The 26,586-nt window shown below is 34.9% G+C and overlaps 1 protein-coding gene across 1 annotated transcript in view; it reads left to right on the top strand.

The window, feature by feature from the left end:
* WASL (WASP like actin nucleation promoting factor) overlaps window positions 1-25,805 on the top strand; it is a 64,036-nt gene extending 38,231 nt beyond the window's left edge. Inside the window, exons 6-11 of the mRNA XM_082631614.1 lie at window positions 6,639-6,807; window positions 7,843-7,885; window positions 8,915-9,068; window positions 14,349-14,869; window positions 21,919-22,027; window positions 24,578-25,805. Of these exons, the coding sequence (XP_082487740.1) occupies window positions 6,639-6,807; window positions 7,843-7,885; window positions 8,915-9,068; window positions 14,349-14,869; window positions 21,919-22,027; window positions 24,578-24,639 (1,058 nt within the window). The 3' untranslated portion in view covers window positions 24,640-25,805. The remainder of the gene's footprint in view (window positions 1-6,638; window positions 6,808-7,842; window positions 7,886-8,914; window positions 9,069-14,348; window positions 14,870-21,918; window positions 22,028-24,577) is intronic.
* The last annotated feature ends 781 nt before the right edge of the window (window positions 25,806-26,586 follow it).

Raw genomic sequence — 26,586 nt, 5'->3', positions numbered from 1 at the left:
GGGCATAGAGTCTCATCCTTGGGGAGAGAGGATCCGTGGATTTCATCAGATTGAAATGGGACCCCTGACCCTATGATAGTAAAGAACCATTGCTCCAGGAGCCTTCGTTATAATGGGGAATATAGCTGCTGCTTTTTAAAGGCATCTCAGATTCTCTCATCAGAATTTAGAATGATTATTCAGGGAAACAATATAGTACAGAGTCCTTAATATATGACAACTGTTAGTGGTTGTTGGGTATTTTTTCTTTTAAACCAATACATTGCCTTCTGATTTTGTCCTTAAATTTGTTTTCCTGATACAAAAACATGAACCAAATATTGCTGTATTAAATTTTGGTTTACTTACTTTAGTATAATTAAAAAAAAATCTGACTATACCTTCAGTAGTGCTTACCATGTGCCAAGTGTTGTATACTTTGACTTTCTCTTTTAAATGGAAATTTTTAATACGTTATAGGGCTGCTTGGAGGTAAATGAAGTAAAGTGTTTAACATGGTGCTTAATCAGTATAGTTATCATGATGAAGACAGTGAGAGTGATAATAATAGCAGCTACTATTTAGTGATCACTTACTACCTGCCAGGCAGTGTCCAGAAACCATATGAAGTAGCTGCTGTTATCCCTACTTCAGATGAGTAAACAGGCACAAATAGGTAACTTGCTCAGGGTCACAAAACTAGGAAAGTGGAGCAAGATTCAGTCTCAAGTGTTCTAACTCAAGAGCCTGCTCCCTTAACCACTGTGCTGTGTCAAGATGATTTTGAAGGAGAAACTGAGACCTGGAGAGAGTAAATAACATGCCTTGAGGTATGCAGCTAGTATGTCACAGAAACGAAGCAGAAGCAGCTGAGCCAGAAGTCCTTCATCCGTGAACCTTTAATGTGGCGTTAGAATTTTTTCCCCTTGTTCTGTGCTCAATATTTTAATGTCTTTTTAAATTTATTAAACTATTTGGCATTCTGTGAGCATATATTAAATACCAGTGCAGAAGGCTTCCTAGTGGTAGCATCTTTGGGGAAAGTAACCTGAGATTTTAAAGTGTAGATGTTGTACAAATAATATAATTAAAGTTAAAGATGTAAATACTTCATGTTTTTTTAAAATTTAATCTTTTCAATACATATAAAATATATTTTTGAAAAGGCACCTAATCCATAATACAATTTGACTATTCTTTATGTGACAATGGTGTCTTACAATTTTATTACCCATAGTAAGAGAGATACTCATAATTAAATGCAGTTTCTTTCTCTAAGTTTGTTCTTGGTTTTAAATCTTTAGAGCTAAAGTTTTAACCCTTTGATACAGTGGTCCCAAACTTTTTTTCATTAAATGAGAGTTTAAAAAAAGGGCATTGTTAAAATGCGAAATTATACAGCATGTCTGGACAATATTTGCATACTTATATATTTTTAAAATATACATAAAATAATTATTAATAGAAGTTTTAATATTTTCTCCTGCTGTGCAGTCGGTTGCCTTGCTCTCCTCATGGTGTGGAGACCACTATTTTGCAGGTGGCATATTACTTTTTTGCATTTGCTGCACTGCCACTAGGTGGCAGTGGACACCTTACCTGCTTAGCAGTGTCCATACAGGAGCTTTGTCCCAGATCCTCATTTAGAAGATCAGTTTAGCAAACCTTTTCAAATTGTACCTACTAAAAAGACACTTTATGTAGAAGTAACATATATTCCTGAAATACAATTCAGTGTCTTCCTCATTAACTCCTAATCCATATATTTTTTTCTTTTTTTTCTTTATTGGTCAGTCTCACCTTTTAGCTTAGATGCTTTCCAATTATTTGTTCTCAGCTTCATGACTGCTTGACATTAGAGGCCTCTAGGCCCCCTATTTCTCAACTATTTTACCTTGGTGAGAGCTCTCTACTTTTTATGTAATTAAGGGGAGGACTTTAGTTTGTTCTTTTAGTTTTAAAATTAACTAGAAATGCTGTTCAGTGAGAATATTAAAAAATCTTTTCTCTGACAGTTGTCCTTAATCAGAAGAAGGTAATTTGTCATTTGACTGCTTTTTGAAAAAGAAGGGAAACAGTCCCCTTTATTATCTGTTTACTTAGTACATATTCTCAGAATGAGTGTAATTTTGGAAATGGAATAATTAAACTTCACTAGATATGATTTGAGTACTTCCGTTACCATATCTTTCATAAACTTTATTAAAAAATGACTCTGTGCCTTATACAACTTATCACTTTTTTGGTCTGTCACTTTTGAAACAAATATTTAATTGGGCTTTAGAACATTATTTTAAATTTATTTCCTAACATCTTCAAACTGTAAAGTAAATGACTCTTGTCAACAGAAATACCCAAATACCTAATCTCTTAAATGTGTAAAAAGCCTTTTTTCTAAATTTTGAAAGTTATTTGTATTTCTTGAATGATGAACTGTTGGACTGCAAACTAAGAGAACTGATAAATTGGTAAAGAAATAAAATACAACATTTGTAAAGTTAGCATTATCAATCACCTTGTCATTTAACTTTTGTGAAAAAAGTTATAATGGTTAATAGAAAGAGTAGTGGAGTAGGAACCAAGATAGCAGAGTCCACCTTTCCCTTTGTCACTAATTGTGTGACTTTAGACAGGTCACCTGACTCTTCTTGTACTTAGTTTTTATCTATAAAATGAAAGATTTAGAAAAGCTCTCTAATTTCCCAGCTAATATCAATTTTCTGTACACCTCTATAATCTCGATTTTTCTGTGTAGACTTAATTAAATAATGTTTTAACCATTACTAATGAAGTTCATGTGTAAGGACACTAAGGACCTAATGCCACAGCTTTATGAACTGCTTGGTGGATGCATAATGATATATCCACACCTGATTTGGGGGTAGAGAGAGGAGGGGAAACTTTGGTAGTCATTCTGCGTATCACTTATATTTTATTCCTGTCCTCTTCATCCTTGAGCTTTCTTCAGAGATGGCTGAGTTATTTTCTCTAATGAGTTATAAATCAGGCTTATAAGAACCTTAACTTTATTGCTTCCCAGAAAAGAATTTACTGGTTTGGATAATTTAAACTATTAACCTTACCAACTCTATACCATTTAGGACATCCATAGTATAAGTGGTTACTTTTATGTAAACTAAAGTAGCATCAAAATGTTTTTATTTTTGTTTTTTTCCTAAAAACTAATTATAATTTTTAAATTTTTGTTTTCATTTTTTTGGCATGCCACATGGCTCGAGGAATCTTAGTTCCCTGACCAGGGATCGAACCCGGGCCCCCTGCAGTGGAAGCGTAGAGTTCTAACCACTGCACCGCCAGGGAATTCCCAAATTTTTTGTTATTTTTTAATGGTGAATCTGGTTGTTCCTTCATTATTACTATTTGGACACCTATTTCAGGAAGGATGACATGTATAAAGAGAGTGCCCAACTCTGACTTACCTAAATCTGTCTTAAGGAAGTTCTTAAATGTTATTAAGTGTACAGATAGGAGAGTAATAATTTGCAACATCTTAATTTGGACGGTGTTGCTGATGATGATTAGTAATGATAAACTATAAGAGGAGAAAAAGCAGAAAGGGAAGAATGAGAAGTGAAAACATATCACTAGATTAAGTCTATGAAGATATTAGTATCACCCCAATTCAACCCTCTAACGCTCAAATTCTGGATATTTTTAATAAGTCCCTTATTTTGTGAAACTGCAGTGAATTCTGAAATCTTGAATCTGAACCAATTTGAAAATCCAGTTCTTTATCTACTATTTAATAAGCCTTCTATATTGCTTAACTAACCTTTAACTTTTGATCCAATTATTTTCAGATTATTCCTTGACACTGAATCAGCTTTAAAAGGTTTTATCCGTATTGTTCACTAGCTTCCTTTTTTCCAAGAAGAATTTTTATTTCTTGCCAATATGAGCAACTTCCCATGGAATTTTGTGTGAAATTATAAATAGAACTTTAGACATATACATATTATACTTATATAATTAGACTTTGAATATTAAGGGAAAATAGCTGAATTTTGCACCTCTTTCAAAATTGTTTGATAAAGTGGCAGATGGCATTTATAATTTTATTTTAACTCTATTTCATCTTTAATAGTAGAGTTGAGGGAGAGAAAATTAGTTATATATAATTTCTCATATAGGTAAATATTTTATTTCAGACAACTTTTATGAATAGGATGCATTTAAGGTTTTCAGCACAATTGAAGAATTATAGTCAAGTTGGCATTTAGTGATCACTCAATATACATTAGCCTGCAATGTCTTGGGATTTCCGTCTGCCATTCTATGCTTGTGTTGGGGATTCCACAGACCACCCCTCCAGTTGGTGATTCATTAGGGCTCACAGGACTGAGCACATAGTGGTACTCATGGCAAAGATTTATTACAGTGAAAGGATATAAAACAAAAATTAACAAAAGGGAAAGACATATGGGGTTAAGTCTGGGGGAAACTACACACAAGCTTCCAAGAGTATTCTCTCATTGGTCACAGGGGATATGCTTAATGTCTCCAGCAATGAATTGTTGCAACACACATGAACTGTTGCCTAAAGGAAAAGCTCAGTGCTTAGGGTTTATTGGCGGCTAGTTACGTGGCATCTTCTGTCTAGGTCATACCAAGATTCTAGACTCCCAGAAGGAAAGCAAGTATTCAGCATAAACCACACTGTTAGCACAAGTAGTTGAGGCACAATGAGCCCATCTTATCAGGGGATAATGGGAACCCTCTTGAAATCCTAGATCCTAGATGCCAGCTAAGGGCCAACCTTGCAAAGCAGGGCTTTCTAAAGATAGCAGTCTCAGGCCTGCTATGTTGACTGTTTCTCTGCACAGTAGTGATTATATTTTATACAGTATTTTAAAAGTCGTCATTAATATAATCATCTCAGAGGAATTTGGTCTAATAGGAAGTTATGTCAGAGAATCATATGTTAAAATGGGATCTCTAAGGAACATGTGTTGCCCTTTGGTTCAATTTTTTAAGGAATTTTTAAGATGAACATATTTCGTTCAGACTCTCATACTTTTAAGACCAAAATACTTTTGTGAATTAGAAAACAAATTTTTGTGTGCTACGTTTAGTGTCATTCCTGAAGATGCTATTAATAATACCTGAAGATGCCTGAGATCTTTTTACTGTTGATCCCTTGCGGAAGATGGAATGTTTTGAGAACTTTTCTATTTTAAATTTTTGAGCTCTGTACTTCTGCTAGCCAAAGTGTATGTATAATAATGGGGAGAATACTACTAGACTTAAGTATGACAGTTTTGGAAAAAAATGGTAGTAATATTTGTATTAAGTTTTTTTTCGTCATAGACTAATAAAGTTGAAATAAAGAAGTAAGACTAGACTTCTTTACTAGATTTAAAACAAAGTAGATGCTTCTTTTACTCTTCCTATGTAATATATGCCACTTTACCAATGAGTAATGTGTTGGATGTGAGGCTGTTATAGTCAAGATATGATGGATCAAATCAATTAAATTTAAATTCTTGTTGAAAATTTATATTCATGAGATTTAATGTTATAAAAAGAGTTTGCTTTGAAATAATGTATCTATGCTAATTTGTTTAAGAATTTATTATAGTTGAGGTCTATCCCGATGGGGCTTTTTCTGTGAATCTACATCGTTGGAAACGCCTCATAGATTAACTGTGTGGTTTCCTTTACTCATAGAACTACCTGTTAGATCTGTGGGAAAGAACTACAAGACAGAGCTGCCAAGTAAACTATGAAAAACCTAACAAACTTTTTATCTTAGGTATTGGCATATCCCAGTGATCTGTACTGTTCTAGGATGTGATGGCTTAGGAGTGAATATGATTTGAACCTAATACATTTTTAGAGGGTGTCAAATTCAGAACCAGGCAGATCCATCTCCTGACCCTAAACATGGTCCTAAAGTAAATTGCTTGAGGAAATTGGATCCCAAAGATTACAGGTGGGGAATTTTGAAGTGTGTCCATATTTCACTGGAGATCAAAGAAGCCTAACTAAAAGAATTGTGGGCTGACTCACATGGTAACTTCTTTTTGAAAGGGCTGTTTTATCTTGAAGATTATGAGTTTGGAGGAACTAAGGTGATTGGCAGTGGAAAGAATCAGAACGTGTGAAATTCCTTAAAAATTTATTGACTTAAATAACTTTGTGTTACACATAATAAAAAAAAAAACCCTTTACACTTTGTGCGGAAAGTCAGTATATATTTTTGGCTCGAAGTGTCTCTAATGTTTTCTGTGGAGGGAATAATAACATTTATCAGTTATAGTTCTGATGTGCCTTAGACATGAAAAATTGGCGGGGGGGGCAGTGGCTGCTCACATTATGAAATTCTTTTGCCCTTGCTCTGTTTTGGGCATATGCGTCTTGCTTTGCTTTCTCTTCCTTTTGCTTTTTCACTTCAGGTAACTGATGATACAATCTGTAAGAAATTTATATGGAATTAAAGACAGACACTTAAAAAAAAATTTATTATAGACTTTGGAAATTTAGGAATTTTTGAAATTATAAAAAATTAACATGCAGGTTTAAAATTTAAATTATAGTAATGAAGTGGTCCTACCTCAGGAAAAAAATTATAAATTATGATTGTAATAATTGTTATCTTAAATTATATCCCTTTTATATTATTTCGACTTTATTTACAGGTCCTAATCTACCCATGGCAACAGTTGACATAAAAAATCCAGAAATTACAACAAATAGATTTTATGGTCCACAAGTCAACAACATCTCCCATACCAAAGAAAAGAAAAAAGGAAAAGCTAAAAAGAAGAGATTAACTAAGGCAGATATTGGAACACCAAGCAATTTCCAGTAAGACAGTTCTTTTATTATTCTTATCTTTACTTTTGATTTACTCATTTCTGCTCTTGATTTTTTAAATTGTTAGAAAGTTTGGTTTGCTTTTTGGGAGAACCCTTATATTTATCACTTGCATACCTTTTTAGCTATAAATTTTGTTGGAGTTTTTTAAAGGCTATTGCCCAATAGACATTTTATTAATCTTAGTTTATTTACTTTTCCACCCATGAGAAAAGAAAAATTAGAGCTGTTTTTTCAACTAATTGTTGGACATGAAAATGAAATCTCACTTTTCCCTATAAATGATATTTGAAAATTGCCTAAAGGCATTGTCCTAATCTGTTTGGGCTGCTAACAGAATACAATAGACTGGGTAGCTTATAAACAACAGAAATTTATTTCTCACAGTTCTGGAGGCTGTGAGAAAGGAAGAGGCAGGCAAGATTCTGTGTCTTGTGAGGTCCCACTTCTTGGTTCATAGACAGCCATCTTCTCACTGTGTCCTCACATGTTGGAAGAGAGCGAGAGAGCTCTCCAGGACCTCTTTCTTAAGGGCACCAATCCCATTCTTGGGGAATCCACTCTCATGACCTCCCCAAATCCTCATCTCCAAGAACTATCACATTGGGGATTAGGTCTCAAGATAGGAATTTTCGGAAGACACACTCAGTCTATAGTAGGCATCAAACCTTTGGTATTTATTTGACATATTTCAAGCATTCTCTTATCCATTATTTCATTACTTCATTACAAAACTCCTGTCCTCTCATACATATAATGCTTGTGTTCTTATGCTAGTTTGTCAGTTAAGGAAATGGATACTCAGAAAGATTGTGCAAAAATGTTACGGCTCAATTAGTAGCAGAGCCTGGGCTAGAATCCTGGTTTCTTGACTACTTGTACAGTTTTTCCCTGAATATGGTTATGTCTATGAGAACTATTAGTTCAGACCAAAAATTCATTGAGTGGATTGGATTTCATATATATTAGGTTTTTAATGCCATTTATGCATTTTATTTTTCTATATTTTTCTATCTACTGCTTTAGGCACATTGGACATGTTGGTTGGGATCCGAATACTGGCTTTGATGTAAGTGTCTTTTCAAGCCATAAGCATTATTATTCTAAATATGTGGGAATGTCATGGCCTATCTTTAGACTTTTATTCTTATTCATTTTTGTTAACTCTAGTGTTTATTGGAATGTGCTTGTATTTATGTTCATATTCCACTGAGGTTTTAAATCATAGATTGTTCTATCATTGATGGCCAAGTCTCTAAAGAGAAAGTTTTTTTTATCTCCTTGGCTTTATCTACTATAATGTAAAAACTCTATGTTTTGAAAGCCAAGAGAAGAAAATTATTTCTGCAAAGTGATCATTCGAGGGGAATATATGCCAAATTACTGGAAAGTACTATAATCAAATTCTGAATATCCAGTTGTTAAAATTATCTAGATCTTTTTATTCTACTATTCTTTTTGGCAATTTCATCATTCATTAATTTATAGCATTGTGAGCAAAATAGTTGAAACTTGGTTACCTAAGTCACGTATTTAACATTTGGCAGATAATCAGGGTTTGGAAAAATTATTTTGAAAAGAAATATTATTTGTGATTGGGGTCAAAAATTATTTTGGTTATTTTTGTTAGAACTACAATGTTAACACCACAATGTTTTTGAGTGCCTCTTTGTGTTGGGCACTGTACAGGGTGCTTGGGTCATAAAGAGGTCCTTGACCTCAAATTTTCAAATGATTTACTTTTTTTGTGGTTATTTGTGATTATACCTAAATCTTATTTAGGACAAGGTGGAATAGTAGGTGAGCATTAGAGATGTCTGAGTCATGAAAGGATTAGTAAAAATTTAAATGAGAATGCCTTCTTTTTAAAGGTAGGGAACAAAGAGATGAGATAAAATATAAAACCTATTCTTTGTTATCTTTTCTATTTTTTGTAAGACAGTTTATTTAGCATATAAGTAATCTAACTATATTAAAAATTTATAAACATAAAAAAATAATTTCATAAAGGGCATAGATATGAGAATAATATTTCAACTTGCTATTGTAAAAAATTTGACATAGGTTTTATAGTTAGCAGTTATTTTGTCTGTTGTAGCTGAATAATTTGGATCCAGAATTGAAGAATCTTTTTGATCTGTGTGGAATCTCAGAGGCACAACTTAAAGACAGAGAAACATCAAAAGTTATATATGACTTCATTGAAAAAACAGGAGGTGTTGAAGCTGTTAAAAATGAACTACGAAGGCAAGGTAACTTTTATTTCTATTCAGGCATTCTGATCTATTTTTTCTTTTGAATCTTTTGAGGTCAGTTTCATGGATGACAGCTACATACATTCATGTGAACCTTCCTTAAGCAGAATGTTCAAATTTATGGAGAACTAGTTTGGCCCGGTGTACTGTGTTTTACATTATTTCAGTATAATTGAAAAACTTGTCAAGGCTTTACTTATTATTAAAAAGTCTTATATTAAATTAATGAAAATTCATACAAAATCTTCTGGCTATTTGTTTTAGAATAAAAAATAATAGTTACATAATATTTCACTTACTGAATCTTAGAGACCACTATCAATGTTGTTTTTATTACAATTCAGAAGTAGTAATTTAAATATAATCATGAATTCTGTAATGTATAATAAGCATTTTCAGAATATAAATAATGAAAAATCTATTTATTTTGAAATACATTTTTTTTCTTGGCTAAAGTATAAAATTTGTCATTCGGTACCTGAGAGCACAAACGACTTGCAACCTTTTAAGATATTTTATTTAAATCACCTTGTTTTTTGGTCATATCTTAATAATTATCACAATAAAATGCAAATACAGTTAATTCTGAGTTTTCTAATATGACAGTTATCTCTTTGCCACCTTATTCATTTGGGGTTACTTTTCTTCTTCCTAGTTTTTGCATACTCATGGTAGATAGTGTAGCAAAACAAAAGCTCCGGTTAATCATAGCATTCTTCTGAAGAATTTAACTCATTTTCAATTAGGTATTTGACTTACCTGTATCTTTTTCACTGCTGATGTTCATTCATTCACTCATTCATATATTCAGTAAACATTGTTATGTCAGCACTGGTCTCTACTCAGGATATTTAGATATAAAGGGTACGGTTTCTGCCCTCAGAAATCTTAGTCTGGTGTGACAACAGGTATGTAAACAAGTATACAGTCATAATTACTGTTGTGGAAACACAATGCTAGTTCCACTGAAACTAGAGTGATGCTAATTTATCTTATTTCATGAAAAGATTACATTTCCAAATTCTTTGGATTTTTAATAAAAACATCTGGGGCACAGCAACATTATTGTTTTTTAATGCTGCCAGAATGAGTTGTAGTTACAGTTAGTATACAGATGATGGAAGGTCTTGAGGACCCCTAGTTTGTTCCTTGACTCTCTTTTTCTCCACTGTTACCACTCACCTTCACCTTATACCAAAATATTTTCAGGGTCTCTCTGAGTTCTCTGAATTTATAAGTTTATAAAGACTCTTGACATTTATTAGTCCATACTGCTGCCCTCTCACCTGAATATCTGTAACTGAGAGTTGTCTGTATTAACTTGATTGAGTTTGTTTTTTAAACTTTATTATTACTGATTTTTATTCTAATTGCTTTTAAAACATCAAATTAGGCAAGGTCTTTGCTCAATTAAATTACCTAAAACAAAAAAATTCACAGGCATTACAAAAACCATGCTTTGGGAACTTATACTCAAGATTCATATACTCAAGAATCTAACTCCCAGTTTGAAACTTTTTAGACAACCAAGATTGATTTTATAGAAGGTACATTTTTTTAGAGGAAGAATAAAAAGACAGATTAATGATTTTTATTAAGGAAATGTTTTCTAGGCAAAACATATAGTGTGGTCAGAAGTATGAAAAAAATTAGAGACAGAAGCTTATGAAGTTGTCATAAAAATATATTTTGTAAAACTTGAATCAAATCTCTTGAAATTTATTTTGCAAAATCAGGTAATCAAATTTGTAATAAGTAGGAGACCTTGTGATTTCCAGTGTATCTTTTTGTGTGTGTGTCTTTGCAATTGTTTGAAGTCCATTAATTTCTAATAATCTGTTCTTAGGTCCACCACAGTGGAGTGGTATGTATAGGGGATGTTATTTGGCCCAGTGTACTAAATTATGCATGTGTTTATTTTCAAAGAAGCTAGAACTCATTTATCCTGCCTCCAAATCTAACATCCAGTAAGATTTTCTGCCTTCTATTCAAACTAATGTTTGGGGCTTTGTAACTAATGTTACATAGATGCTAAAGTAAAAAAGGAAGTTTATTTCTATATGAGTCAGAGCTCATATTTCATCTGTAATTTAGATAATTTTTTTGAAATTCTGTGGATTACCTCTTAACAGCACCACTGTTTTTATTATTACTTAATATACTTATTTTTAGTGATTGCTTTTCACACTTGGCATTATTTCAATAACCTACATAAAATATACTTACATTTTTACATTAATTTGGGGCAGTGGGGAGGACTAAACATAAGCAAACACGTAGTTATAAATGACTACTCAGAGAGTTGTTAGTATTCCCATAAATTTAAATTTGTGTTGAATAATACTTGCCTGGTTTGCTTAATCTTGATGAGAGTGCATGAGAGTAGTTTCCTGAATTCTATAAAACTACATTTCTTTTAGATATTAGTTATATTATTTTACAATATCTGCTTATAATTCCCTTAAATAAATATCTAGAGTTATCTACCAATTACTCTTAATATTAATTTGATCTGAAATAATATCTGAAAGTTAAGTATATCAACTTTTCTTTATAGTGCAGCATCAAGACGAGGTTTTTTCCATAAGCCTCAGTCTTTCTTCTTTTCTAACTAAGCTTTGATAGTAAGAACAGTTTTATTTGTTGTAACTTTTGTGTCATGCTTTTTACTTTATGTATTTATTAAATATCTAAGAACTATCATTGTCATTCTGATTCTGGTGTTTGTGTGACTCAGTTTTGAAAATCTGTAGGCCGCCAGACTTTCTCACAGTGGTGTGTGATCTGCTCAGCAGACATTTTTGTGCATATGAGCCTAACTAACGTGCCGTCTCTCCTCTCCTCCTGTTTTAATTCTTTCACATTTTTACCTTGGGATATGGCATATCTTTTGCTTACTTTCCTTTTTTTATGTAGGCATAATACAGATTGTAAAAATAGAAAGTTCATATAGATGTTTTCCTCATGAAAATATAGAGATGTTTCCACTCACTTTTCAGATAATAGAAATGCTGAACTTGTGCTGTACCCAAACTTGGTGCAGTTGATAATTTATTCACTATCAATTAAGGCTCTCCCTTTGCCTGAACAATAATTTACTGTCTCTTTGAATGGGTATTAGCTGAATCCCAAATTATTCCAATAAATGTGCTTATTCCCAGTTCAAAAGAACTTTAAATCTGTCTATTGAAGAGATACATCATTGTACATAGAAAAGATTATGGTTCCAGAGTCCTTGGTGAAACCACAGGAAATGATGGACTAATACCTTTTGTAGTAGAACAGAGTGGGTCCTTTTCCTCTTGATTAACAAACAACTAAATCATAAAAATGCTAGTTCAGACAACATTGTTTTTTGAAATGTAAACCTCAGCTGATTAAAATGAAATCTTTGTATCTGCTTGAAGGATTTGATGTACTATCTTATTCAGGGAGTGTACATAATATACATATGCCATATCCTCTTGGTTTTACCCTGTTATTACAAATTATGTTAGGAAAAGAATTTGGTTTTAGCAAGTTTAAATCTCCTTGCCTTGGATCTGGTGAGAAAATTGGGTGAGCCTTAGCTGCAACACCCAGATCTCCAGTATGCCTTGAGTGTAAATCATAGGAACTTCCCTCAGTGATGGCCTGTATCCAAGTAGGATGACTCTCCTGTTTGCAGCTATATATTATTTCCAGTTTTAAAAGTTTCTATGCCAGGAGACAATACCCTTGTGAGCTTTGGCCTTTCTGTATATTTCATCTAATGTTTATGACTATATTTGATAGCATATTTTAGAGTGTATTTCCCATGATTGTCCCAGATAAAATCAGAAGATAATGTTTGATTTCCTTTGAACTGAGGGGGGCTTTTTCTTCTCTGGTATCATTGCATTATTGAGCATCTGAGTCTATTATTATTTGAAATTAAGGTAGGTATTTTTATTATATAGATTGTAGAAATATCCATCAATAATATATTAGTTTGTACCAGTAAATACAAATAGCTGTTATGGATTTTAGGATTTCTTTATTCCTAAAAATAGTTATTTTTTCTAGTCACTCTTTAAATGAACGGAGAAATAATGAAGTTCATTATTATATAAGTTTGTGTATGCTGTTGGTAAAATCATGTCTCTAGAAATGTAATAAATTTTGTACTTTGAATTTCTCTATTTTAGCTTAACATTTTCCCTTAAGTAAAATAAGAATGTATGTCATTACTACCAGGATAATGTTAATATTTTATTAATAACTTTAATTTTACAGTGTTTAGAAATTCTCAGTTAATTTGTTAATGTCTCCTGAATAAGTAGTTGAACATTTCAGCTGAGCAACCAGCCTCCCTTAATGCCATCACTGGAATTGCTGACCATCTTTTATTAATGTAGTACAATATATACATGATATATTATATTATATATCACTATAATATATATTTATTACATAACTTGTATTATATATTATATGTTCTATACATGTAAAAATGTAGGACATGGGCTTCCCTGGTGGCGCAGTGGTTGAGAGTCCGCCTGCCGATGCAGGGGACACGGGTTCGTGCCCTGGTACGGGAAGATCCCACATGCCGCGGAGCGGCTGGGCCCGTGAGCCATGGCCGCTGGGCCTGCGCGTCCGGAGCCTGTGCTCGCGACGGGAGGGGCCACAACAGTGAGAGGCCCGCGTACCGCAAAAAAAAAAACAAACAAACAAAAAAAAAATGTAGGACATTATAAATTACAGGTGTAAGTTAGGTGACAAAGATTTACATTGTCAAAGAAAAAGTATTTGAGTTTAGCTCAGATTAACTTGAATAAATTCTAATAGATTATACTACATTAGCTATTTAATTCTGAATGTAAATTAATTTTATAAAACAACTAAATATACTCGATTCTTTAAAGAGGGAAGGTATCCATTAATTTTTATGAAAATGTAAAATGTTGCTTATTGCCCAAAATGTTAGATATCATTGTTATAGTTTTATTATTATTGCATAAAAATGTGTTTATTCCTTTACCTTGAGAAGTGGTGCTGATTCCCAAAAGCTAAATTCTGCTGTTTTAGCTAATATTTTTTCAAGATAGACCAGGAAGGCGATCTTCAGGCCGAGTAGTTCCAGAGTTGTAACATATCATCTGCGCCCAGATATCTTTGTAAAGTAACATACAAAGATGAGGTCTCTTTTTTCCCCCTCATATTGGTTTTTTTTAATACATGTTGAAATGAGCCGCTTTTTCAGTATCATGTTTGCTGGGGGAAAAGCATGCTTTTCTTTTTTTGTTTTCATTTCAGCACCACCACCTCCACCACCGTCCCGGGGAGGGCCGCCTCCTCCCCCGCCACCTCCGCACAGCTCGGGCCCTCCTCCCCCTCCTGCCCGGGGAAGAGGGGCTCCTCCCCCGCCCCCTTCAAGAGCTCCCTCGGCTGCGCCGCCACCGCCGCCTCCGTCCAGGCCAGGTGTTGGGGTGCCTCCGCCACCGCCAAACAGGATGTACCCCCCTCCTCCTCCAGCCCTTCCCTCCTCAGCGCCTTCCGGGCCGCCGCCACCTCCTCCGCCAATGTCGGTGGCGGGGCCGGCGGCACCGCCCCCGCCGCCTCCACCTCCCCCGCCGCCGGGGCCGCCACCTCCCCCCGGCCTACCTTCCGATGGTGACCATCAGGTTCCAACTTCTGCAGGAAGCAAAGCAGCTCTTTTAGATCAAATCAGAGAGGGTGCTCAGCTAAAAAAAGTGGAACAGAACAGTCGACCGGTGTCCTGCTCTGGAAGGGATGCGCTTTTAGACCAGATACGGCAGGGTATTCAGCTGAAATCTGTAAGTAATCTGTACCTTTCGGTTTAGACTGCCTGTCTTAATGGAATTTTAAGCAATTACAAGACATCTTTGAAAAAAGTTTGTTTTTACTTTTTCTCTTGGTGTGTGTTTTTCTAACCCTTACATACCCTAAAATGCATAAGCTTATACCTTTACCTGTGTGGTCCATACTTCTGTATCAAGTATCACCCCAGAAAGTTCCCTCATGCCTCTCCCTTCCCAGAAAGGATCACTGACCTGATTTCTATCACCATAGGTTTCGTTTGCCTATTCTGGAACTTCATATAAAGAATATTGCACTGTGTTTGCAATCTGTCGTTCTAGACTTTTAAATAGTTTTAATTTAAAGAAAAATCTTTATTAAACCATACAGAAATAAAAATAGCCCTGTTGAAACCAATTGTAATCATTTTGGCAAAGTCAAACCATTAACTTTATGAAAACTAAACCATATTTTAAAGTTTCTGTGTCTGAAATTTAGATTAGTAGAGAATCAGACTCCACAGAAAATTCAAAGAGTTCTAATTAGAATTTCTATAGTGACAGATAGTTTTGGATTCTCTGAATTGGTTGAGGTCATCGTTTAATCTTCCAGAGCAGAGGTTGGCAAACTTTTTTCTTTAAAGGACCAGGTAGTAAACATTTTAGGCTTGCAGACCATATGGTATCTGTTACAGCTGCTCAACTCTGCTATTATACCACAAAAGCAGCAGCCATAGGCAGCACATAAGTGAATGGGCATGATTGTGTTCTACAAAGCCTTATTTATGGACACTGAAATTTGAATTTCATATAATTTGCACATATCACAGATATTCTTCTTTTGTTTTCTTTCAACCGTTTAAAAATGTGTAAAAATCATTCTTAGCTTTAAAAAAGTTATACAAAAACAGGGGACAGGCTAGATTTGGTCCATGGCAGTAGTTTCCTGACCCCTGACCTAGAGCCTAACCTGCCTGACATTCACATGCTTCCTCTGGGCCTTTATGTGTGGTCTCTCAGTTCCAGGAGGAACATTTGCTGTGCAGGGCTTCAGGCAGGTTATGGATGGTAGATTTTTCTATGCAGTAAATGGAGCTGAAAGGAGATTTTAATTGAAAATTACTTTGCAATGTATAGAGAATTAGGATAACTTTCTAAATCTCAGAAGCTTTAGCTAGGAAGAGAATGATGGCTAGGGAACACAGCTAATCGAATGAAAGCATTTAAACGTTAACCTAGCACAGATCTTAGATCAGCCTGTGAACAATTACCTCTGCTCCCTCTCCCCACTTAGTTCAGACTACAGGTTTCTCAGGAGCAGTTGAAGAACTTCGAATAGTTGTTGGTGGGGAGAATTATTGTTAAGATGACCACAGCCCAGGTGAATAGCAGATTTTAATGGGGTCATACACTTTAGAATTTCAAATACATAAGTTGACCCTTGGACAGCAATGGGAGTTAGGGGTGCCAGCCCCCTGAGAAGTCAAATCTGTGTATAACTTTTGACTCCCCAGAACTTAATTACTGATGGCCTACTGTTGACTGGAAGCATTACCAATAAACAGTTAATTTAACACATAATTTGTATATGTACTGTATAGTGTATTCTTACAACAAAGTAAACTAGAGAAGGGAAATGTTATTAAGAAAATCATAAGGAAGAGAAAATACATTTAGAGTACTGAACTGTATTTATCGATGCTGTAAGTTTACATCATCTGTTTACAAGATGAATAATCTGTCTGTTAGTACCTACATCAATTTGGTCAATATTGTCTTATTTATAATACAAACACTGTAGATGTTATATGTAATACTAACAGTAGACATCAAAAATGAAAAGAATGTGAGACATTTATATTTATTTACAGGTATAATAATTCATGCAGCGATAACAGAGAGGCAGCCATATGATTGCTTTATGGTAACCTAGCATATTCGATATGGTTGCTTCACAGTAGCTAGCCTATATACTAGTGAATGAATCGTTATAAAATTTTATGGCATATGTTAGTACAGTCATATTCATAATACTGTATTGGGAACATTGTTATATTTTTTTTCAAAAACCACTTGCCTGTGAAGGTAGGCAGATATGCAGTTTTTCCAGTTACGAGAGAGAGGGGCATACTGTATGGTAATGTAGTTCTTCAAAAGCAAAGTTGTAAAACAGTAAGAAAACTAACACAGTATTAATTTTATATTAAATATCCCTCACCTTACGCCTATGTAAGGAGCGGCTATCCACTTCAACTCTTACACACAGTGTTCTACATGATGAATACTTAGGTGATGATGATTATGACACAAAAATATTTCATACAGTTCTTGCCGTATAGTTATTAGATTTTCACACAGACACGTACACAACAGATAAATTTATTAACTGTACAGCATGATGATTACTATTCATTACGTGTAAGTAGGTCATCGTAAAGGGCTTCATCCTTGTTGTTGTCACGTTGAGTAGGCTGAAGAGGAGGAGGAGGAAGAGGAGGTGTTGGTCTTTCTTGCTGTCTCAGGAGTGGCCTCAGTGGAAGAGGTGGAGGGAGGGGTAAGGGGAGGCAGGAGAGGCAGGCAGGCACACTAATTTTATAGAACTATATCATACTGGGTTGGCCAAAGAGTTTGTTCAGTTTTTCCCGTAAGGTGGCTCTAGTAGCGCTTTAGTTGTCTTTAACTTCATTCGAAACAATTTTATTAGATTGTATTGTGACAGCTGTCATATCAGTGTGCATTAAAAAAAATAAAACTTACCAAAAATTGGTGTATTTTTGTGTAGCCGTTTTAATATTGAAAATGGAAGAAAAACATTTTCAGCACATTATGCATTATTATTTCAAGAAGGGTAAAAACGCAGCCGAAACGTAAAAAAAGACTTGTGCAGAATATGGAAAAGGTGCTGTGACTGATCGAACGTGTCAAAAGTGGTTTGCGAAGTTTCGTGCTGGAGATTTCACGCTGGATGATGCTCCACGGTCAGGGAGACCAATTGAAGTTGATAGCGATCAAATCAAGACATTAATTGAGAACAATCAGTGTTATACCACGCTTGAGATGGCCAACATACTCAAAATATCCAAATCAAGCGTTGAAAATCATTTGCACCAGCTTGGTTTATGTTCATTGCTTTGATGTTTGGGTTCAACGTACGTTAAGCGAAGAAAACCTTCTTGACCGTATTTCCACATGCAATTCTCTACTGAAACATAATGAAAACATTCCGTTTTTCAAACAAATTGTGATGGGCAATGAAAAGTGGATACTGTACAATAATGTGGAATGGAAGAGATTGTGGGGCAAGCGAAATGAACCACCACCAACCACACCAAAGGCCGGTCTTCATCTAGAGAAGGTGATGTTGTGTATATGGTGGGATTGGAAGGGAGTCCTCTATTATGAGCTCCTTCCGGAAAACCAAACAATTAATTCCAGCAAGTACTGCTCCCAGTTAGACCAACTGAAATCAGCCCTTGACGAAAGCATCTGGAATTAAGTCAACAGAAAGCGCATCATCTTCCATCAGGATAATGCAAGACTGCATGTTTCTTTGATGACTAGGCAAAAACTGTTACAGCTTGGCTGGGAAGTTCTGATTCGTCCTCCATATTCACCAGACATTGCACCTTCGGATTTCCATTTATTTCGGTCTTCACAGAATTTTTTTAATGAAAAAAATTTCAATTCCCTGGAAGACTATAAAGGACACCTGGGACAGTTCTTTGCTCAAAAAGATAAAAAGTTTTTGGAAGATGGAATTATGATGTTGCCTGAAAAGTGGCAGAAGATAGTGGAACAAAAGGGTGACTACACTGTTCACTAAAGTGCTTGGTGAAAATGAAAAATGTGTCTTTTATTTTTACTTGAAAACCAAAGGAACTTTTTGGCCAACCCAGTAATTTCCTTTGTTTTAGTTTTAGTACCCATATCATAGAAGGGTCCATGTTGTAAAAGAAGTCAAACGCAGTCTTGAATATCCGAGAACCCTTCTTTCTGCCAGATTGTCTAATGTCAATTTGTTTTCCTGGCACTGCTGCTTCTACATTTTCTTCATCATCGTCTGGCACTGGTTTGGAAACACTCATCTTCGTCAAGTCATCTTCTGTTAATTTTTCTGGTGTGGTATCTGTTAGCTCTTTTATTTCTCCAAGATCCATATCTTGAAACTCTTCACCACCACTGCCACCACCCCCCACCACCTTTTTTGCCATATCAATGATCTCTTTCATGATTTCCTTGCTTGGCTCTGTTGTAAATCCTATGAAGTCATATAGAACATCTGGACACAGTTTCTCCAGCAGGAATTTATTGTTTCGGGCTTGATGGCTTTCACCGCTTTTTCTGTAAGAACAATGGCATCTTCAATGATGTAATCCTTCCAGACTTCCATGATGTTCTCTCTCTCGGAGTTCTCTTCTGTAGTTGACTGTTCTTTACATAGAGTACCATGTGTAATGAGCCTTAAAGGTCTTTATGACCCCCTGATCTAGAGGCTGAATTAGAGATGTTGTGTTGGGGGCAAGTAGACCACTGTGGTGTTGAAGTCATGGGGTTCTGGGTGGCCTGGGCACTCTCCAATATCTAAAAGAACTTTATAAGGTGGTCCCTTACTGGCAAGGCACCTCCTAACTTCAGGGACAAAGCATTGATGAAACCAATTCAGAAAAAGGGTTCTCCTTGTCCAGGCCTTTTTGTCTTCTAACCAAAAAGACTGGCAGCTGGTGTTTATCTTTTCCCTTCAACAAGAGTTAGCAAATTTATGGATAAGGGCAGTCCTGATCGTAAACCTGACCGCATTTGCACAGAGCAGCAGAGTTAGCCTATCCCTCCTCAATCCTGGTGCTTGCTTCTCTTCCTTACTTATAAATGTCCTTTGTGGCATTTTTCTTCCAGGGCACTTCTAGGACACTTTCGTCTACATTTAAAACCTATCCAGGCAGATATCCTTTCTCCTCTATTATTTTCTTAATGGCATCTGGGAACTCCTCTGCTGCCTCTTGGTCGGCAGAAGCTGCTTTTCCTGTTATCTTCACATTTTTAAAGCCAAACCTCTTTCTAAAATTATCAAACCGTCCTTTGCTGGCATTAAATTTTCCAGCTTTAGGTCCTTCACCTTCCTTTTCATTTAAGTTGTCATATAATGACTTCACTTTTTCTCAACTCATTAGAGGCTATAGGTATGCCTTTCTTATAGCAATCCTGCATCCATGTGGAAGCTGCATTTCAATACGAGATATAAAGTTATTTCACAAAAAGTGCAAGGTTTTTGCACCTGATGGTGTAGCTGCAGCGATGGTTCCATGAATTTCTTGTTCTTTTTTTTATTATGGTCCTTAATGCCGATTCATTTATCTTGAAACAGTGAGCCGCTGCAGCTGCAGACCTCAGTCTACAATATATATCACACAATTCAGCTTTTTCTTGTAATGTCATGACTTTTCCCCGCTTCTTGGGAGCACTTCCAGCATTACTAGTGGTGCTTCGTATGGGTTCCGTGGTTTTGGTCAAGGTTTGCAGTATTGCACTAAATACAATGAAAAATACACGAGAACTGCGAGAGATCGCTTTTTACTGTGATACGCAATTTATTGGAGGGACAAACTGCTCACACTATTAACATCACAGGGAGTTTTAAGCGTATACTCACAACGCTTGAACGTACTGAAATAGCACTAGGAGGTGGGTACGAAATTATTACAGTAGTACAATGTGCACTACAGTTAATCTTATGCGGTTATGATTTAAAACTGCATCTTTATTTACATTTCTCTCAACAGGGAATGGTGCTGTGTACAGTCTGTGTATAAGCTTCAATAAATCCTATCTTCTTATAATAGATTTGTGTATTTTTTATGGTAGTAAATGATAAAACAGATGTGTATCTGTATATGTTTTATGCATTCATAACATATCTAACTTTTTCTTAATTTTTTCCATATTTCTAGGCAGTGTGATTCATCTGTAAGTTTTTTCAAATGTAGCAAATCCTGAAAAAGTTTTCCAATATATTTGTTGAAAATAATCTGCATATAAGTGGACCCATGCAGTTCAAACTCGTGTTGTTCAAGGGTCAACTCTGTGTGTGTGTGTGTGTGTGTGTGTGTGTAATTATTTAGTATAGCTGTGCTGTTTCATTTTTAATCATACCAATATCATACCAGGGACAAAGTTAACAAAATGACTCTTTTGTATAAACGACTGCTCACTTTAGTCAGAGTGCACATACAGCAATAGTTTCTAAATTGTATTTTTTTTCCTAAATCTCTACAAACTTCCTATAGTCTCTTTTTTAATGAGTGTTGGAATCAGGGATTATTTTATATAGAAATTAGATCTTAATGAGACCCTTTGATATTGATTTTTCCCCCCAAATGTAGTTTATATTAGGTAAAGTACTTTAGTTAGGGATAGTTAGCTGCCTTGTGAGGTACATTTTGAAAGCTATGCATCTGATCTCCTTAAAGAAAAGTTACATGATATGAGAAGGAAGGTTCGTTTTGAATTCTAGTATATATATTATATATTGTACATATTTACATTATAACTTTATATTAAGTGTAATATTTAAAGTTATAAAGCCTATTAGTAAAGCTGAGTTTTTCTAGGAAACCGTAAGTCTCTTTAATTGCTCTTAGATATCCTAAAATGTTCTTCTCCTCTGATAACTCTAGGAATCTAAATACTACCTTAGTTTTGTAAAATGATGTCCTTTGATAATCGTTTTAAAGTTTCTCATCAGCCAAGGCTTTGTGTACTAGAATGAACAGAAGTAACCCAGCTGTAAGGGCAAGTATTATTTAGGAAAAAGTTTGACTGTTGTATTAAATTTGGAAATGTATTAATGGCTTATACATTAAGGAGGGGAAATGTATCTTGGAGAATTCTTTTAAGGCAGCAGTTTTTTTTCTTCTTAATTTTGTTAATCCTATTCTAGGCTTGATTGTTTGCTTTTTTTGTTTTGTTTTGTTTTAAAATAATAAAGTGATCCTAAGAGAGAAAGATTTTCTGGAGACAGAGATTTGTTGCTAAGGATGTGTTACTAAATTTTGCTGATTTTCCTTTCCAAGGTATCTGATGGCCAAGAGTCTACACCACCAACACCTGCACCCACTTCAGGAATTGTAGGTGCATTAATGGAAGTGATGCAGAAAAGGAGCAAAGCCATTCATTCTTCAGGTATATTTGCATGTGTATATATATATTTAATAAATTTGAATATTTGAAGTTCTGCTTCTCTTTTTATTCTGTGACACAGTCTTTGCTAGATTTTTCCCTGCTATTGAATAACTTATTGATGTAGGTTCTAGGATATATTTTAAGTTGTTGCAACTGTGACTAGTCTATTTGAAGCTTAATGGATGTCAAGACACCACTGTCATAACCATAAATTGGAAGAACAACTTTAGCAAAATGACAATTTTGTTTCCTGAACCAGAAATACTAATAGAATGCCTGGCAAACAACTTGTAAACAAGGCTGGAGAGTCCTGAATCTCATTCCTGTGACATTCTTGTGACATAAGAAATTTAGGTTTCCCTGATTTGCAAGAGTTGGGGCTGAGAAATGAGATAATTTATACTGTTTCTAGGGTTTAGTAAAGAATCCTAAAGTTTTTTGTTTCCTCTTTTTTGTTTTTTCCTAAAAGGTTTATTTGAATAAACTAGTACTTATTTGAGGTTATTAAACATATGCACACCACCACGTAAATGAATATCACTTTTAAAAGAGAGAAAGAATATGGGTTTTGCTGATGTGATGGTTGAGCTTTACTGGAGAGCATGATGTAGTAGAAGCAGATCTTTGTTCTTATTAAATCTATTACTTACTCCCTGTGGTGGACCTCAATTCTCCAACTTGTTACATGGAGAGAATTCATAAATCAGATGATTGATATGAACAGTAAGTAAACTAATATGCAACTAACCAGCAGATTGCCTAGCACATAGTAGGTGTTCAGTAAATGTTATTTTCCTTCTCTTTCTTTCTCCTTAAGGATGTGGGTATCTAAGATCTTTTAGCAACATTTGTTTTTCTTAAATAGGCATTTTTTATTTCCATACCGTGTTACAAAGATAGGATAGGTTAATTCAGTCCACAAATATTTATTGTGGAATAATAATAAAATAACAAAACAACAAAAATTCCTGCCTTCATGGAGCATGCATTCTAGTGAGAGAGAGACAATAAATAAAACAAATTAGAAAATATGTATATTAAATGGTGATATGTACTAAGGACAGAAAGCAATCAGAAAAGGGAGATATAAGGACTAACAGGCCATGAGAGGGAAGTTCATTTTGAAATAGGATAATGAGGCCTATACCTAAGATGTCATTTGAGAAAAGACCAGACGGAGTTCAGGGAGTAAACCATGTAGAAAACAGGAAAGTGTGTACAGCCAGTACAAAGTTCCTGAGGTTGAGGAACAGCGCCAATCAAGGTCAGTAGGGCTGGAATAAGAGAGCAAGAGAAAGAAGAATAAGGAATGTAGTATGAGAGGTGGCAGGGGGCCAGGAGTAAGACTTTGGAAGCCATGAATGTGATGGGAAGCCACTGGAAGGTTCTTAACAGAGGAGTGGCAGTGATCCAAGCTAGAGATGATGCAGGTTTGAATCAGGTTGGTAGCACCTGAGAAGTGGTTGGATACCAGTTATACCTGAATGTGGAGGTCATTGGGTTTGCTGATGGATTGGAAGTGAGGTTTGGGAAAAAAAAGGAGTGATGGATAACTCTGAGATTTTTGAACTGAGCAGCTGAAAGAGTGAAAGTTTCATTAACAGAGTGGGAAAGATTTAGGAGTGGCAAGTTTGAAAGGAAGGATTAGGAATTGGATTCTGTACATATTAAATTTGAGATACTTACTAAAAAATGAAAAGTAGATACTGAGTAGACATTTGGTTATGAGTCTGGAATTCAGGGGAGAGATGTGAACAGTTAATATAAATTTGCATGTCATTAAGATATACATGGTATTTAAAGTTATGGAACTGGATGAGATCATCAATGTGGGTATAAATGGAGAAGAGAAAGTCTAATGAGTTCGGAGCACTGGAGAGTGTGGTATCTTAGAAGTCAGGTGAGGAAGTGTTTGAAGGAGGGTGGAGTGGTCATCTGGGTCAGGTGGGTATGACGGGTCAGGAAAATGAGAACAGAGAGCTGAGCTTCAACTTTAGTGACCGTAGGTCCTTGGTGACCCGGAAAGAGCGGTGTCAGTGGGTTCAAGGGAGAAGAGGGTAGAAAAGGAGATTAGGTATTGGGACTGCCTACTCCGTTTCCTTTATGGCTTAGTGCTGATGCGGTTCCCGCCTGTCACTGGAATTATAATTGAAATTGGTAGCCAAACAACGTACTGGTTATATTTTTTACAACTTTTCTTTAAAGACAGTCATTGAAGGGGCCTTTGTTGGATTTGCAATATGTGAGCCTAAAATTCAGGGAGATCAACTCAAATGTGATTTTACACATAAAGAAACACAGGTTGAAACTGGTTACATAGATACTTAGGGACTAGAACCCAAGTCTTCTTAGTCATGTTCTAATCTTCAACTTACTATCAAATACTCTTCAGATGTATTTTATTGATTCATTTTAAACCATCTTAGTAACTAGATTCCTCCAGGTTTGTGTTTTAGAAGCTGAATAATTAGAGAAGTCCCCTAAGAATTATGAAATGTCATTCGATTTATACATATGTTTTAATTGTTTGTATTAATGATTCTCTTCTAGATGAAGATGAGGATGAAGATGATGAAGAAGATTTTGAGGATGATGATGAATGGGAAGACTGATCTATATATTATATATATATTTTTAAGGTGAAATACTAAACACTGCTTTCTGTCTATGGATTCTGTAAAATTATCATGTAAATGTTCTACCAATTTGCTGTATATTTTTGTTGCCTTTTTTGCTTTTTTTTATTAATCTGTGCAATACCTCATTTAATCTGTAAGGGTTTGTCATAATCCTCTGCAAAGCTACTCCCTGTTACTGTGTGCACGTTTACACCAGGATGCTCACTTAATGTGTGAATATTTCCCATTCCATCAACAAGGGAGTTTAAATATTATATGTGAGACTGACAAAAACCTTAATGTAATTTAGTTATAATGCCAGAAGGAAAACACTATTTTCATACCCTACTTTTTCTGTACCTAAATTTTCTTATTAAAATCTAGTATAGCACTACATTCTTTTTTAAGTGATGCAAACTTTAGTTTATTTAGCCCCTTCATTTTGAACACATGCCACATGAATGTTGAAGCTGATACATTGCACAGTTCTCTAGACATCACTACACTGATGCAGTTTCTCAAATTTTAGCAATATGTGCTATGTAAAATCACTACAGGGTTGCTAGTTGGGAAAATGAGTAAACACACCCCTTACAGCAATATTGCCTGCTACTGTACAGATGGGGTATTTGGAGGCTGGAATCATAAGGAGCTCTTGCATACCTGTGCTTGACTGAGGTTATTTTTGTGCTATAGCAAATGTGGCAGGCTCTTTTAAGCAAAAATTTTAAAAATATTTTTGGTACTATTCTGAAACAAAAGTTGTTGAGGTTTGGGGATCTTAGAGATAATTTCATTCTACATGAACTGAAGGAGGCTATACATTGTGGTTACTTCAATATTTGGTTAAATATACTGTAAAAATCAGAACATCATAAAAGTGGTGTGGAATTAAGTACTTTTATTTTGCAGTCTGTATGGATTGAGGTATTCAGAAATACCAGACATAAAAATCTTCTGTTTGGCAAAGGTATACACTGTAATGATGAAACTATTATGCTGTTTTTTTAAAGTTTGATAATTTCTCAAGATTTTTGTCAAATGTCAGGTGAAGGGTTACATTTTTCTTCAAAGATTGGTGGTCCCAATGTCAAATTTCTTGAAATACAAAACTGAATGACAGATTAAAAAAAAAAACAAATAAAACTTTACAACCTGCACATTTGTTATGTATGCTAAATGATACAATGCCTCTCTACAATACACTAGTCTGCCTAAAGGTGGTTGTTTCATATTTATAGCATTAATTATCATACCTACCTACTTTAAATTTTAGGTAGAAAAATTATCTGATTTACATACAGACACCTATTTTTCTCACATTGAGTCATACACAGAATGTAGTTCCAAATGTATTTCATTACTATAGTCACAGTATCCCACTAAAAATTAAGCTGTCTATAAGTGTACCGACCAAAATCTAGTGTTGGCATGATCTTGACAGGCTGGACCTGCAAGATGTGGCTTGAATTTTAACCAGTTATCACATAATCTCTAGTGATCATGCATCTAGTTATCATGAGAAATAATTTAAAAGGTTTTGTTGCTGAAAGCAGAAAGTGGTGCAGTAAAACAGTTAAGTTATTCAAAGAATGTTACCTACCTTGCGGGAATAATTTAAGAACGTGGGAAAGATTCTAGACTTTTTGTTTCTTGCAAAAACAGTGCCCTCTGCTGCTGGAAACCTTTTTCTGCTTACTCTCATTTTTATTGTGGCTTGAGCTCTGTGGGTCTGGTGTGGATGAAGCTGGACAACTACTAACCAGTAAAATTAGAAATTTGTGCAAATGGTAAATAGAACATTGTAATTATTTTAAGTAATAATAAACGTGTTCCTTTCTTTTGTTTTAGACATTATACAGAATTTTTTAAATATCTTAGAAATATCTTTAAAGTAATGCCAATTTAAGATCTCTGTTAACTCTGGGGCAAGGAATTCAG

Source organism: Mesoplodon mirus, assembly GCF_964341445.2.
Source record: "Mesoplodon mirus genome assembly, chromosome: 9".
NCBI classification, from domain to species: Eukaryota; Metazoa; Chordata; class Mammalia; order Artiodactyla; family Ziphiidae; genus Mesoplodon; species Mesoplodon mirus.
This window is presented reverse-complemented; position numbering and strand designations above follow the sequence as displayed.